Source organism: Bos indicus, chromosome 5 (assembly GCF_029378745.1).
Source record: "Bos indicus isolate NIAB-ARS_2022 breed Sahiwal x Tharparkar chromosome 5, NIAB-ARS_B.indTharparkar_mat_pri_1.0, whole genome shotgun sequence".
Lineage (NCBI taxonomy): Eukaryota > Metazoa > Chordata > Mammalia > Artiodactyla > Bovidae > Bos > Bos indicus.
Window position 1 is genome coordinate 101,065,871 of NC_091764.1, and position 15,759 is coordinate 101,081,629.

At 40.9% G+C, this 15,759-nt stretch overlaps 1 protein-coding gene across 2 annotated transcripts in view; it reads right to left on the reverse strand.

The window, feature by feature from the left end:
- Positions 1-9,659: 9,659 nt before the first annotated feature.
- The window catches only part of A2ML1 (alpha-2-macroglobulin like 1), a 50,269-nt gene continuing 44,169 nt past the window's right edge, over positions 9,660-15,759 (reverse strand). For both annotated transcript variants that reach the window (XM_070790179.1, XM_070790178.1), the window contains exons 34-36: positions 11,428-11,530; positions 10,611-10,652; positions 9,660-9,794 (exon numbers count right to left, since the gene is read on the reverse strand). In XM_070790179.1, coding sequence (XP_070646280.1) covers positions 10,612-10,652; positions 11,428-11,530 — 144 coding nt within the window. In that variant the 3' untranslated portion in view covers positions 9,660-9,794; position 10,611. The remainder of the gene's footprint in view (positions 9,795-10,610; positions 10,653-11,427; positions 11,531-15,759) is intronic.

Consider the following 15,759-nt stretch of genomic DNA (forward strand, 5'->3'; position numbering starts at 1 on the left):
TCTAGTTGTGCACAGGCTTCTCATTGTGGTGGCTTCTCTTGTGGAGCTCAGGCCCTAGAGCTTTCAGGCTTCAGTAGTTGCAGCGCGTGGACTCAGTAGTTGTAGCTCCCGGGCTCAATAGTTGTGGCGCCCGGGCTTAGTTGCTCTGTGTGGCATGTGGGATCCTCCCAGACCAGGGATCAAACCTGTGTCTCTTGCTTTGGCAGACTCATTCTTTACCACTGAGTAGCCAGGGAAGCCCTGCTTCTACTTCAATCATTCAGCTTTGAAGTTATCTTGACAACTTTACCTAATCAATCCTGACTCAATAGCACTAGGAATAAGGTGATTTTCTCATTAAATTCCTAAAATACGTAACTTTAGCTTCAGGACCAGTCAGCAGGTGATGACAAAATTTATTGGAGACTGAAAGTCTGGGAAAATATATTATTTTATCTGTAATAACTTAAAGCCAGATAATGGGTTTGATGATATTATAGTTCTAGAAGACATTGGAAAATAGAATGTCAGTAGTGTATATCGGTTATTGCATTTGACGGAATTTGAATAGGATCTACGAGAGATGATCATAGCAAAGAACTGGCCATTTTTGTCAATCAGGAGTGAAAAGGGAAAAAGTGCAGAAAGTGGGTTATGGGATTGGAAGAGGCAATTGCATGGAAAAGTTTTTGAATAATAAAAGCTGATTCAGTCTTAGCTTTATGGCAAAGGTCAAATCAAGTTATGGTAGTCCCATTAGTTGTCAAAACTTCAGGATGGATTAATGTATTGCACAGTAAATTCTTACATTAGAAATACTAAAGGATTAAGCCATTAGACAAAATTTACTAAAGCATTAGGGGGGAAAATGGATTAGGGTGTAACTTCCTACCAAAGCTTAGAGTCCTGAAGCATCCACAATTAAGAGGTAAGTTTTTTATTTTTTTTGGCCACACTGCAGTATGTGGGAATGGTCTTGATCCCTGTTTCCTGTACAATGTCATGAACCTCATTCCATAGTTCATCAGGCACTCTATCTATCAGATCTAGGCCCTTAAATCTATTTCTCACTTCCACTGTATAATCATAAGGGATTTGATTTAGATCATACCTGAATGGTCTAGTGGTTTTCCCTACTTTCTTCAATTTAAGTCTGAATTTGGCAATAAGGAGTTCATGGTCTGAGCCACAGTCAGCTCCTGGTCTTGTTTTTGCTGGCTGTATAGAGCTTCTCCATCTTTGGCTGCAAAGAATATAATCAATCTGATTTCGGTGTTGACCATCTGGTGATGTCCATGTGTAGAGTCTTCTCTTGTGTTGTTGGAAGAGGGTGTTTGTTATGACCAGTGCATTTTCTTGGCAAAACTCTATTAGTCTTTGCCCTGCTTCATTCCGTATTCCAAGGCCAAATTTGCCTGTTACTCCAGGTGTTTCTTGACTTACTACTTTTGCATTCCAGTCCCCTATAATGAAAAGGACATCTTTTTTGGCTGTTAGTTCTAAAAGGTCTTGTAGGTCTTCATAGAACCGTTCAACTTCAGCTTCTTCAGCGTTACTGGTTGGGGCATAGACTTGGATTACTGTGATATTGAATGGTTTGCCTTGGAAACAGACAGAGATCATGCTGTCGTTTTTGAGATTGCATCCAAGTACTGCATTTTGGACTCTTTTGTTGACCATGATGGCCACTCCATTTCTTCTGAGGGATTCCTGCGCGCAGTAGTAGATATAATGGTCATCTGAGTTAAATTCACCCATTCCAGTCCATTTCAGTTCGCTGATTCCTAGAATGTCAACATTCACTCTTGCCATCTCTTGTTTGACCACTTTCAATTTGCCTTGATTCATGGACCTGACATTCCAGGTTCCTATGCAATATTGCTCTTTACAGCATCGGACCTTGCTTCTATCACCAGTCACATCCACAGCTGGGTACTGTTTTTGCTTTGGCCCCATCCCTTCATTCTTTCTGGAGTTATTTCTCCACTGATCTCCAGTAGCATATTGGGCACCTACTGACCTGGGGAGTTTCTCTTTCAGTATCCTATCATTTTGCCTTTTCATACTGTTCATGGGGTTCTCAAGGCAAGAATACTGAAGTGGTTTGCCGTTTGCTTCTCCAATGGACCACATTCTGTCAGATCTCTCCACCATGACCCCTGAATGCAGAGTTCCAAAGAATAGCAAGAAGAGATAAGAAAGCCTTCTTCAGCAATCAATGCAAAGAAATAGAGGAAAACAACAGAATGAGAAAGACTAGGGATCTCTTCAAGAAAATCAGAGATACCAAAGGAACACTTAATGCAAAGATGGGCTTGATAAAAGACAGAAATGGTATGGACCTAACAGAAGCAGAAGATATTAAGAAGAGATGGCAAGAATACACAGAAGAACTGTACAAAAAAGATCTTCACGACCCAGATAATCACGATGGTATGATCACTGACCTAGAGCCAGACATCCTGGAATGTGAAGTCAAGTGGGCCTTAGAAAGCATCACTACGAACAAAGCTAGTGGAGGTGATGGAATTCCAGTTGAGCTATTCCAAATCCTGAAAGATGATGCTGTGAAAGTGCTGCACTCAATATGCCAGCAAATTTGGAAAACTCAGCAGTGGCCACAGGACTGGAAAAGGTCAGTTTTCATTCCAATCCCAAAGAAAGGCAATGCCAAAGAATGCTCAAACTACCGCACAATTGCACTCATCTCACATGCTAGTAAAGTAATGCTCAAAATTCTCCAAGCCAGGCTTCAGCAATATGTGAACTGTGAACTTCCTGATGTTCAAGCTGGTTTTAGAAAAGGCAGAGGAACCAGAGATCAAATTGCCAACATCCGCTGGATCACGGAAAAAGCAAGAGAGTTCCAGAAAAGCATCTATTTCTGCTTTATTGACTATGCCAAAGCCTTTGACTGTGTGGATCACAATAAACTGTGAAAAATTCTTCAAGAGATGGAAATACCAGACCACCTGATCTGCCTCTTGAGAAATTTGTATGCAGGTCAGGAAGCAACAGTTAGAACTGGACATGGAACAATAGACTGGTTCCAAATAGGAAAAGGAGTTCGTCAAGGCTGTATATTGTCACCCTGTTTATTTAACTTCTATGCAGAGTACATCATGAGAAAGGCTGGACTGGAAGAAACACAAGCTGGAATCAAGATTGCCGGGAGAAATCTCAATAACCTCAGATATGCAGATGACACCACGCTTATGGCAGAAAGTGAAGAGGAACTAAAAAGCCTCTTGATGAAAGTGAAAGTGGAGAGTGGAAAAGTTGGCTTAAAGCTCAACATTCAGAAAACGAAGACCATGGCATCCAGTCCCATCACTTCATGGCAAATAGATGGGGAAACAGTGGAAACAGTGTCAGACCTTATTTTTCTGGGCTCCAAAATCACTACAGATGGTGACTGCAGCCATGAAATTAAAAGACGCTTACTCCCTGGAAGGAAAGTTATGACCAACCTAGATAGCATATTGAAAAGCAGAGACATTACTTTGCCAACAAAGGTTCGTCTAGTCAAGGCTATGGTTTTTCCAGTGGTCATGTATGGCTGTGAGAGCTGGACTGTGAAGAAGGCTGAGCACCAAAGAATTGATGCTTTTGAACTGTGGTGTTGGAGAAGACTCTTGAGAGTCCCTTGGACTGCAGGGAGATCCAACCAGTCCATTCTGAAGGAGATCAGCCCTGGGATTTCTTTGGAAGGAATGATGCTAAAGCTGAAACTCCAGTACTTTGGCCACCTGATACGAAGAGTTGACTCATTGGAAAAGACTCTGATGCTGGGAGGGATTGGGGGCAAGAGGAGAAGGGGACGACAGAGGATGAGATGGCTGGATGGCATCACTGACTCGATGGACGTGAGTCTGAGTGAACTCCGGGAGTTGGTGATGGACAGGGAGGCCTGGCGTGCTGCAATTCATGGTGTCGCAGAGTCGGACACGACTGAGCGACTGATCTGATCTGTGCAGTATGTGAGATCATAGTTTGCTGACCAGAGATTCAACCTGTGCCCCCTGCATAGGGAGCATGGAGTCTTAATCACTGGACCACCAGGGAAGTCCCAAGAGGTAAGTCTTAGAAAAAAGAAATACAGATATGACTATTGACATATAGAGCTAACAAGAATAAAAAGATAAGAAGGGGGGTGGGAGGGACGTTCCAGAGGGAGGGGATATGTGTGTGTGTGTGTGTGTGTGTATATATATATATATATATATATACACATACATACTTATAGCTGATTCATGTGGTTGTACAGCAAAAACTAACATAACTTATAAAGTAACTATACCACAAAAAAAAGAAAAAAATTTTTTTTAATTTTTAAGAAGATTAGGAAGCCACCTAAATTTTGAAACCATGACCATGAATTAAGAAACTTGGGAGTAAGTCAACTATATCCCAATAGAAAATAAAAATTCAATTTAAAAAAAAGAAATCTGTGAGTATTTGGGATTGGATAATGACTCCTGGACTTCAGCTTCTGCAGGTGATGTAAACCTGCTCAGTGGTCCGATGCTCTCCTCAGATGAGGCCGAAGAGGAAATTAGCATAGAAGGATCTCCCAGAGGGTGGAGCCACAGTCTCAGAGAACATGAACTGGTGCGTCCTTCCTGGGGAACAAAACTGAGACCTAATTAAAGAAATTCCTCATCCCCAGGGTAAGAGACCCTCTCTGAACATTTGTCCAGAATTTCTCCAGAGAAACAGTTTTTCTGTTTTTGTTTTTTGGTTTTTTAAAGGAGCCAAGGTATCTTGTCCTTTGTTTCAAATCATCTCCACCTTCCACACACTGCAGAAAGCCCATTGTTAGGGAGACTCATTAGCACATTAGATTTTCTGTGATACTACAGCCTGTTCAGTTTCCACAGCCCTCAGGTCTCCTATTCAGCTAGTCTTGGATATAATAAAGAATTCTGTTCTTTGTGTCTGTTTCTTCATTTTTTTAGTTACTAGATGATTCTAAAGACATTTTTAATTCTAAATAAACTATAATTCTATCTTCTGCCAATGGTCAGCAGTTCATGAACTTTATCCAGGATTCAGAAAACGGTCTAAATCACATCTCCTAAAAACTAAAAAATAGTACAGAGCTGCTGCTAAGTCGCTTCAGTCGTGTCCGACTCTGTGCGACCCCATAGACTCAAGACCACTAATATGGGAGGATTGCACTGATGAGGGGCTTTGTCACAGGATACATTCTTGCATATTCAAGATGATGACCATGTACTGAGAAATTCTATGAGTAATTCCTATGCAAAAATTTGGAAAGGTTGGATCTTCCCTGGTTGTCCAGTGGCTAAAACTCCGAGCTCCCAATGCAGGAGGCCTGGGTTCAATCCCTGGTCAGGGAACTAGATCTTACATGCTGAAAGTAACAGTTTGTATACCGCAATTAAAGATCTCGGATGCCACAGTGAAAATTCTGCATGCCACAACTAAGACCTGGCACAACCAAATAAATATTTTTAAGTGGCATTGACTTTCATCTTCATAAAAAAACCTTACTAAAATAACCCTCATCTCCTAGTCCTTTTTGCCTGTATATTTACCATCCCACCACTGACAACCCCTAGAAGCCTAAATCCCTTTTCCTTTGTTTTGTCATTTCTCTTAAATTAGGCTTGACTGCTTCTTTGGGTTTTCCTTTTTTTTTTTCCATTCAAACAATGACGTGAACACGAAATAAGCCTTTTCTCCTGTTAATCTATCTTTTGCCAATTTATTCCCAGGCCCCAGTCACTGAATCTAAGAGGGTAGAGGAAAAGATTTTCCTCTTACAGTTTAGCATCCTGATAGCTTCCCAGACACTTCCATGACTCTCTTGTCTTACATCCAATCAGTCACTGACAGGATCAAGTTTTATCTGAGCCTGTGTTCCTGGAAAATAAGCCAGTTAAGAAATCCTACCATCCTTTTGTTTTCCAAACCCCAAAACCTTTGGTGTCAAGGAAAACAGCTCAAAGCAAAGAATCATACTACTCTTGTATATTCTCTGAAAAGTCTCATGACTGCAGTAAGTTCCATACACGACGCCCTAAGTTTTCCTTCTGTAAAATCTCAGGTCCCTTTTCTTTCCCATGAGACTGTCTTCGTTAATGAACATGTTCTCCATTGCAACAGCCTGAATAAAACCATTTGCTTAATTGTCTGGTATATTTTGTCTTTGATATCCCTGTGTCTTCCTGAGGCTGTCTCCTCAGTGAGTAACTTTTGAATAAGTCCCCTCCTCTTCACCCCCACTGGCAGTTTACCAGTTCTTACCTGGACTGCTGTATTGCCTCCTAAATGATTTTGAGGACTTCAGTTTTACTCTTTTTGTTTTATTTTTTTTGGCTGAGCCTTGAGGCATGTGAGATCTTAGTTCCCCCACCAGGATCTGAACTTTTGCCCTCTGCATTGGAAGTGCAGGGTCTTAACCCCTGGACCACCAGGGAAGTCCCAGCTTTACCATTCTCTACTCCATTCTTTACTCTGTTGCTAGAATGATCGTTCTAAAAAGCAATTCTTGACCTAACCTCTTACTACTTACACACACACACACACACACACACACAAATATACCACACAGGAGGACACTGAACTACTCCGGTGAAATACCATGCTTTCTTCTCCTCCTTTGTCTTTCATATGTAGCCCAAGCTTCCCTGGTGGCTCAGATGGTAAAGAAACTGCCTACAGCGCAGGAAACTCGAGTTCCATCCCTGGGTCAGGAAGATCCCCAGAAGAAGGAAATGGAACCCATGGCAGTATCCTTGCCTGGAAAAGCCCATGGACGGAGGAGCTTGACGGGCTACAGCCCATGGGGTCGCAAAGCGTCGCACGTGACTGAGCAACTAACACTTCACTTCACTTTACTCACTTTGCCCAAACTTGCTCCCTCTTTTTCTGCTTGTTGCTCATCCAGCTCAGGCACCAATCTGAAGAAGTCTTTCCTGACACCCCATCACCTTGGCCTGGGAAGGCACCTCTCCTCTCTACTCCCATAGCTTTGTGTACTTGTTCTATCATTATTTTTTGTCACACTGTATCACAACCGTTAATGTGTTTGTTTTCTCGTTCCACTAGTCCGTGAGCTCCTCGTTTATCTTTGTATTCCCAGGACAGGCAAAGTACCTGGCATATTAATAAAGGCATGTATTGAATATTTAACCATATATACTAGAACACTGTCACTTTTTTAAAAAATGTTATTTATTTGGCTGTTCTGGGTCTGCATTGTAGCATGCAGGATCTTTAGCTGCAGGATATAGACTGTTAGTTGTGGCATGTGGGATTTAGTTCCCTGACCAAGGATCACACCCAGGCTCCCTGCATTGGAGTCTTAGCCAGTGGACCACCAGGAAAGTTCCCTATCACTTTAATGCTGCTGCTGCTGCTGCTAAGTCGCTTCAGTCAGGTCTGACTCTGTGCGATCCCATAGACGGCAGCCCACTAGGCTCCTCTGTCCCTGGGATTCTCCAGGCAAAGCTATTTAATCCTTAAAATCACCTTGCTTCTCAAATATGCACAAATGTTTATATTTCAATAAGTTGAATGACGTGAATTTTCTCATGAACCTCTCTTCATTCAATATAGTTGATGGTCCTAAATCATGAGATAATTCTTTCCATCCAAAAGATACAAGAATTGTTCTTATAATCATTTGATTTGGGTTTTTTTGCCCAGACATAACTTCCTAAATCTTGAAGACCACTGCATCTGTCCATTGCAAAAAAGGAGAAGTTTTGGCAGGAACTACAGACCCAAAAGTAGGGGGCTGGAACTTTCATTGGGTAGGAGGAGCATTCACGATTTCCTTTTTTTTTTTTTTAATATTTATTTATTTATATTTATATGGTTGTGCAAGTCTTTGTTGCGGCACTTAGGATCTTTAATCTTTAGTTGTTACATGTGGGATCCAGTTCCCTGACCAGCAATTGAACCTGGGCCTCCTACACTGGGAGTGCAGAATGTTACCCACTGGACCACCAGGGAAGTCCCATGACTGCCTTCTTTAGGGTTCTCTGTTCTCTTCCCACGATACCAAAGGGTAAGGCAGGATTAGAGATGGCCTTCTGGGATACATTCTCCATCTTCTCTCACTTTGAGAACTCCTAGGAGGAGCAGAGCAACCTCTAGGGTGGTGGAGATAAGGAACAAACAGTTTATTCCTTTGGGTTTAGGGAAATATCTCTACATCATGGACTTACTTTTCCCTGATTCTTTGGTCAGAGTTTCTGACCTAGAGGAGCAAGATCAGAGTGTGGAGAGCCAGGGTAAAAGGGTGTAATTACCTTGAGAATCTTCTCTGTTTAAATATCATTTATCTTCCACTGCTATTCCCATTGCCTCCAAACTTGTTTCCAAAACAAAAACATTTCCCCAAGGAAGATCACCCTGTGACAGGTAACCCAAATGGGAAAAGGCTGAACAAAAGCAAAGCCACTAAGTAAGGGAACTCTGGCAGCCACTTTTCTTGTTATTGATCACTGTTTGCCCTGCAGTGACAACTGGCTGAATGCAAGCCCTTAATTACGATTCTCTTTGGATTGCTCTCTGAATACTTAACTCGATTCTTGGTGAAGTCTGGGTCAAAAGTTTTAAAGAAGAAACTATAATGTGAGTTTTTGTTAAAGAATAATCATCAGATTTAAACAGAACCTTTGGTATCCATGGAAATATGCAGTCAAGTGCACAAATTTTCTTTTCAAAGAGAAGAAAAAAGAATCTTTTTAGTCTATTCCCAAATACCTAAATCACATCTTCCCTTAGATTTAAACTCCAGGAAGACATTTTTGTGTTCCCTGGAACACCTCTACCATCATCTCCTTTCTGGAGACTCCCAGATGGCTCAACATTATGGTTAAACCAATGATCCTACCCCAAGGAGCTTTCCTGTACAATTCCTCCTGTGTGTGGTGATTCCTAGGCCATCTTCCCCAGCACTTTATTCTGGCACCTCTGCACCTGTGAAGCCATAGAAAGTAGCTGAGGTTCAGATCTGCACATCCATTACCCACTCACTAGTCAGACTGTTAAAGAGAATAACCACAGGCCCAAAATGGTATCACTTGTGCTAAAGCTCCTGATACCAACCCTAAATGTAATACCTGACCTACTTGCAGTCTTGACCTTCCCCCAGAATGTAATCTTAATCAACTATTCCAGAGTTTTCTGCTCACCACCAATGAGATCATCTGCCACGTGGGCCCTCTCCATCCATCTATGTGGTAAAACCCTTGTCATTCTCTCCCTAAAAGAAGATGTCCTGGCCCCAAAATAATCCTTTCTTTTCTTTTGCTAATTTCCTTTTGTACAGCTCTGAATATTCATTGGAAGGGCTGAGGCTGAAGCTGAGGCTCCAATAACTTTGGCCACCTGATGCAAAGAGCTGACTCACAGGGAAAAAACCCTGATGCTGGGAAAGACTGAGGGCAAGAGAAGAAGAGGGCAGCAGAGGATGAGATGATTAGACAGCATCACCGACTCAGTGGACATGAATCTGAGCAAATTCTGGGAGATATCAGAGGACAGAGGAGCCTGGGGTGCTGCAGTCCATGGGGTCGCAAAGAATCGGACAGGACTTAGCGACTGAACAACAACAACAATGCCTTGGAGCATCCTTCTGCTTGCTAGGTGGAATGCTGCCCAATTCATTAATCACCCCACAGAGTCAACTCAATCTTCAGTTTAACTTGGTTGCATTTTATTTTTTGAGAAGAGAAATCAAATTGTTTGACTGAATGAGTTCTGCTTTCAGAGACAGAAGAATGCTGTTCAACAACATCATGGAGGATTTCTTTAGTCTCTTTCCAACTTCTCTCCTGGGGGAAAGACAAAAACAGAAGATATCATGATACTCAGAAAGTCTTCACAGTTATAGAGGAGCTTTTTTCTGTCTAGGAAAAAAAAAAGAATCTCTCAAAACACGGGATGGGATTATTAGTAAGAGTGTTATCTCAGGGAAGTAGAATCAAGTCATCTTTACTTTTGCTTTAGTATTTTTATATAAAAAGATATATAATTAATAATTAGAAAATTTTTCAGCTAGGAAAAATAAAAAACCAGTGGTTTTAAAAATCACATAGAACCCCTTCATACAACTACCACTATTAACTTTTTCTGGTGTTAACGATAGAGATGATTACTCTTTTTTCCAGGAGTTCAGGACATAGTGTACAACTATACCTCAATTTTTTTAAATAAAAGAATTCAGGACAAAAAAGGAAAGTTTATTTTTATCAAATATAAGCTTCCAAAAGATAATACTAGTAACTCAGAAGTACTCCTTAACTTTTAAATGCTATGCTATACTATGCTAAGTCGCTTCAGTCGTGTGTGACTCTGTGCGACCCCATAGACGGCAGCCCACCAGGCTCCCCCGTCCCTGGGATTCTCCAGGCAAGAACACTGGAGTGGGCTGCCATTTCCTTCTCCAATGCATGAAAGTGAAAAGTGAAAGTGAAGTCACTCAGTCGTGTCCGACTCTTAGCGACCCCATGGATTGCAGCCTAACAGGCTCCTTCCGTCCATGGGATTTTCCAGGCAAGAGTTCTGGAGTGGGGTGCCATTGCCTTCTCCGAAATTTTAAATATTACCACCCAATCCCCAAAGCCCACCCTTCTCTCTTTTGGGCTTACCTCATTCACAGGAATCAGAATACTGAATTGTTGCCTGTTCATCTGTAAAATTAAACAACATACATCATTATATTGCAGACCTCACACATTCAGAGAGAAACTACATAAAAGTTATCGGTTTAGGACTCCCTTGGTGGTACAGTGGATAAGAAGAATCCGCCTGCCAGTTCAGGAGACACGGGTTCAATCCCTGGTCCAGGAAGATCCCACATGCCAAAGAGCAACTGAGCCGGTAGGCCACAACCACTGAGCCGGCGCTCCACAGCCCAAGCTCCACAAGAAGAGAAGCCACCGCAATACGAAGCCCACACACCACAACAAAGAGTATCCCCTGCTCGCTGCACCTATAAAAAGCCCACACACAGTAATGAAGACCCAGTAGAACCAAAAATAAAATAAGTTAATTAAAATAAATAAATTGTAAAAGCTACTGTTAAAAAAAAATCCATTTAGAACAAAAGTTACCGCTTTAACCCTTTCCAAAAGATTTCTATAGGTTATGAGCATATTCAGAATACAGCACGTTTTCAATGACTAATATTTGCATGCTTGCAGTAAATTATTCATCTAAGCAAACATATTAAGAATGGTTAGTCATTAGAGAATACTGTTCTTTTGGTCTATGGACCACATTGTATAAAATATGTCTAGTTCAGAAGACTTTTTAAAAGTGGCATATAACTGAATCAAAGTGTGTTAGGAGATCAGATAATGATGTGCACTTGGCTTGGAAAAGAGTATTTGGAAAATTAAGAGAGAGATCATGAAAAAGGAGGCAGAAATATGTCAGGAGATGCAGGTAAATCTGGGCCCTCACCTGGCAGGTAGTAGTCATAGACTTTGATGGTTGCTGGTTTGAGGTTGGTGACCAACACACTTTGGCTGATGGTGAAGGTATAGGTCTGAGTTTCCTTCCCGAGCTATAAGACAGACAAACATCCCATTAAAACAAAAGTGAAAATAACATCTCTGCAATGTGGAGACTGAAAAACTCTTGCTGAAAAAGGCACAGATGTAAAGAACAGACTTTTAGACTCTGTGGGAGAAGGCGAGGGTGGGATGATTTCAGAGAATAGCATTGAAACATGTATATTATCATATGTGAAATAGATCCCCAGTCCAGGTTCAATGCATGAGACAGGGTGCTCACGGCTGGTGCACTGGGATGATGCTGAGAGATGGGATGGGGAGGGAGGTGGGAGGGGGGTTCAGGATGGGGAACACATGTACACCCATGGCTGATTCATGTGAATGTATGGCAAAAACCACCACAATATTGTAATTAGCCTCCAATTAAAATAAATTTAAAAATGGAAAAAAAAAAAGAAAGACTCTTGCTGTCTTCACACAGATTTCCTGAAACCCTTCTACTTCTGCTTCTTGCCACTCCCAAAACTGCCTCCTGCTGTCTTTCTGGCTTTCTTCTCAGCATCTTACAGTTTCCTGGTCCTTCTGTAAAATGGGTCCACTCTTGGTCTGGTCTAAGCTACAGCTCCTCTACTAAATTAAGTGCAGTGGCCAAAGGAACAGAAGCTTCCATTATCCTTAAACAGCTTTATATACACGATTGGTTTTCTCTCTTCATTCAGCTCTCTGATCCAATGACATCTCCTCACAGAGGCCTTTCTTGGCCACCTGACTTTAAAACAGTCACACTGGACTTCTCTGGTGGTCCAGTGGCTAAGACTCTGAGCTCCCAATGCATGGGGCCTGGGTTCGATCCCTGGTCAGGGAAGTAGATCCCACATGCCGCAACTAAGAGCTCACATGCCGAAACTAAAGATCCTGCATGCCACAATGAAGTTCAAAGATCCTGAGTGCCACAACTAAGACCCAGTGCAGGCAAATATATAAAATAAAATAAAAGTCATATCCTGGCTTAGCCCCACCACACTCCTACATAGCACTAATGACTATTAAAACTATTCCTAAATATGTATGTTTGTGCATATATATGTATTTTTTAATTTGCATATTATTTGTCTCTCCATTAGAATATCAGCTCCATGAGGACAGGAGTCATGTCTATGACTTTTATTGCCACATCTCTATCATGTTGAAGAGTATCTGGTATATGTTGATCACTCAAAAACTGTTTGTTAAATAAATGAATGGAGAGTTCAAGACAATTGCATAAATTACTCTAATAGAAAAAATAAGATTTATGTTATAAATTTAGACGTGAAGTTATAAATGCTGAAGTGGAAGAAATTTTGAAAGATTTTTTTAGGTATGTTCTGTGTCCTTATTCATTCAGTTCTGTCTGACTCTTCAAGACCTCATGGACTGTAGACTGCCAGGCTCCTCTGTCCATGGGATTCTCCAGGCAAGAATACTGGAGTGGGTACTGCTGCTGCTGCTAAGTCGCTTCAGTTGTGTCCAACTCTGTGCAACTCCATAGACGACAGCCCACCAGGCTCCTCTGTCCCTGGGATTCTCCAAGCAAGAATACTGGAGTGGGTTGCCATTTCCTCCTCCAATGCATGAAAGTGAAAAGTGAAAGTGAAGTCACTCAGTTGTGTCTGACTCTGCGCGACCCCATGGACTGTAACCTAACGGTCTCCTCCATCCATGGGATCTTCCAGGCAAGACTATTGGAGTGGGTTGCCATTGCCTTCTCTTGGAGTGGGTACAGGGCTTCTAAAAACATGGTCTGGGAATTCTCAGGAATGCCCAAGACTATCTGGCAATTTGTGAAAGCAGAATTATTTTGGGAATAATCAGTTCAGTTCAGTCACTCAGTCGTGTCCGACTCTTTTCGATCCCATGAATTGCAGCACGCCAGGCCTCCCTGTCCATCACCAACTTCCGGAGTTCACTGAGACTCACGTCCATCGAGTCACTCTCTCATCCAGCCATCTCATCCTCTGTTGTCCCCTTCTCCTCCTGCCCCCAATCCCTCCCAGCATCAGAGTCTTTTCCAATGAGTCAACTCTTCACATCAGGTGGCCAAAGTACTGGAGTTTCAGCTTTAGCATCATTCCTTCCAAAGAAATCCCAGGGCTAATACTAAGACAGTATTCACTTTTTTCCATTCTCATTCTCTTTCACTGTACTAGTGGAAGGGGACTACTTGATGTGTGATATTTCGACAGATTGAATGCCAAAGCAGACCGGAGAATTTCACTCTCTCTGATTAAGCTAGATATTAAAGCAAAAATGTAAAACAATCTGCTAGTCTCACTAATTTTTTTGTTGTTTTGGGAAATACATTTTTCATGAAATGTTATATTAAAATGTTGTGAGCTTATTACTATTGTTTTTAAATAGCCTAATAAATATTTTAATGTTTTTATCATTTTTAGTTTCTAATAAGATAAGACATTATCTTTTCTAATAAGATAAACAGATGTAACCCACACTATCATCAGCTCTTTGAGATCATTTAAGAGTATAGAGGGGTCCTGAAAAAATGTCTTTGGAACCACTGCTCTCATCAATCATTTAGTTATCATAAAGATTTAAAGCAAATGACTAATATACACCAAAAGAAAGCTGGGATAGCAGACTTAATATCTGATCAGACAGAATCTAAGGCAAAGGAAAAAAAGTGCACATGTGTGTAGAAATCTAAGGCAAAGAAATATATATAGATATATATAATGTAAATGAAGGACAGTATATACTAATAAAAAGGAAATTTAAAAAGATATGTTCATAAAACATACAACCTTAATTATATAATCAAAAAATATATCAAGAAATGACTGACAGAATAGCATAGCTAAATGGATAAAGGACCAATCAACCACTGTAATTACAAATTTTGACAAATTTCCAAAAACTGATAGATGGAGCAGAAAAAATAAGCAGGGATAACAAAGGCATGAACAACAGAAATAATCATTTTGGACTTTTAGATCTAGATAAATCCATGCCCAAGAGAAGAGAAAGAAAAAGAGAAAGTGATGTCACTCAGTCATGTCCGACTCTTTGCGACCCCAAGGACCGCAGCCTACCAGGCTCCTCCACCCATGGAATTTTCCAAGCAAGAGTACTGGAGTGGGTTGCCATTTCCTTCTCCAGAGGGTCTTCCCGACCCAAGAGAAAGGACCTGGATATTCTTTTGTAGTACACAATGAACATTTCCAAAAACAGACCACATATTAGATAACAAAAAAAAAAAACAACCCAATGCATTTTAGAAGCTCACTATCATGATCTCAGACCATAGTGCAACTTAGAAATTAGTAACAACAAAGTGGCTTTAAATATCCCATGAATTTTCAAAAAATTAAAATATAAAGTAAGTCATTAAAGAAAACAATACATGTCAAAAATTGTTGGATAAAGAATATACTTAGAGGGAAATTTATAGTTTAAATTAATCAGAAAATGAGAGATTAAAAATAAACAAGTTTAGCATTCAACTTAAGAAGTTAGAAAAGGAATGACAGAAAATATCCTTTTCTCCTGTCTTCAGCCCAAAACAAAGAAGGAGTTCCCTGGTGGTCTGGTGATTACAACACAGTGCTTTCACTACATGGACCCAGGTTCAATCCCTGGTCCAGGAACTAAAATCCCTCAAGTCTTGGGCCCAAAAATAATAATAATTTTTAAAAAGGAAGAAATTAATTAAACAGAGCACCAAAAGCAAATAATCAAATAACAAAGAACAACAGAGAAGAGAAAGAAAGCCAAAAGTAACTTTTGTTAAACGTGAATAAGATTGCCCTCTGATGATATTGGTAAAGAGAAAAGGGGAAAAGATACACAGAAAAAAGGAAATAGTCACAGATATAATCATGATTGGCTTTTAGACCATTAGACTTGATGTCTCGAGTTAGAAGCTGACTGACAAATCTGGCTTGGTACACAGACCATCTGGCCACTGCAGTCTTAGGAATGGTGTTGTGGAAATTAGTATCCCCAGGTTCAACTCCCACCTTGACTCCTGACAAAAAGGTTGAGTTGAGAAGCACACCTACTCGATCACTTCAGCCTCAGTCTCCTTACATAGAAGGAGGGGTGGTATGTGAGACTCGGGGAAGGTGTGTATGAAAACATCATTTAAACTACAGCATCATGATTTCAGGGTTGTTCCTGATACACTAACCAGTGTGTGTGTATGTTAGTTTCTCAATCATGTCCAACTCTTTGTGATCCCAGGCTCCTCTGTCCATGGAATTCTTCAGGCGGGAATACTGGA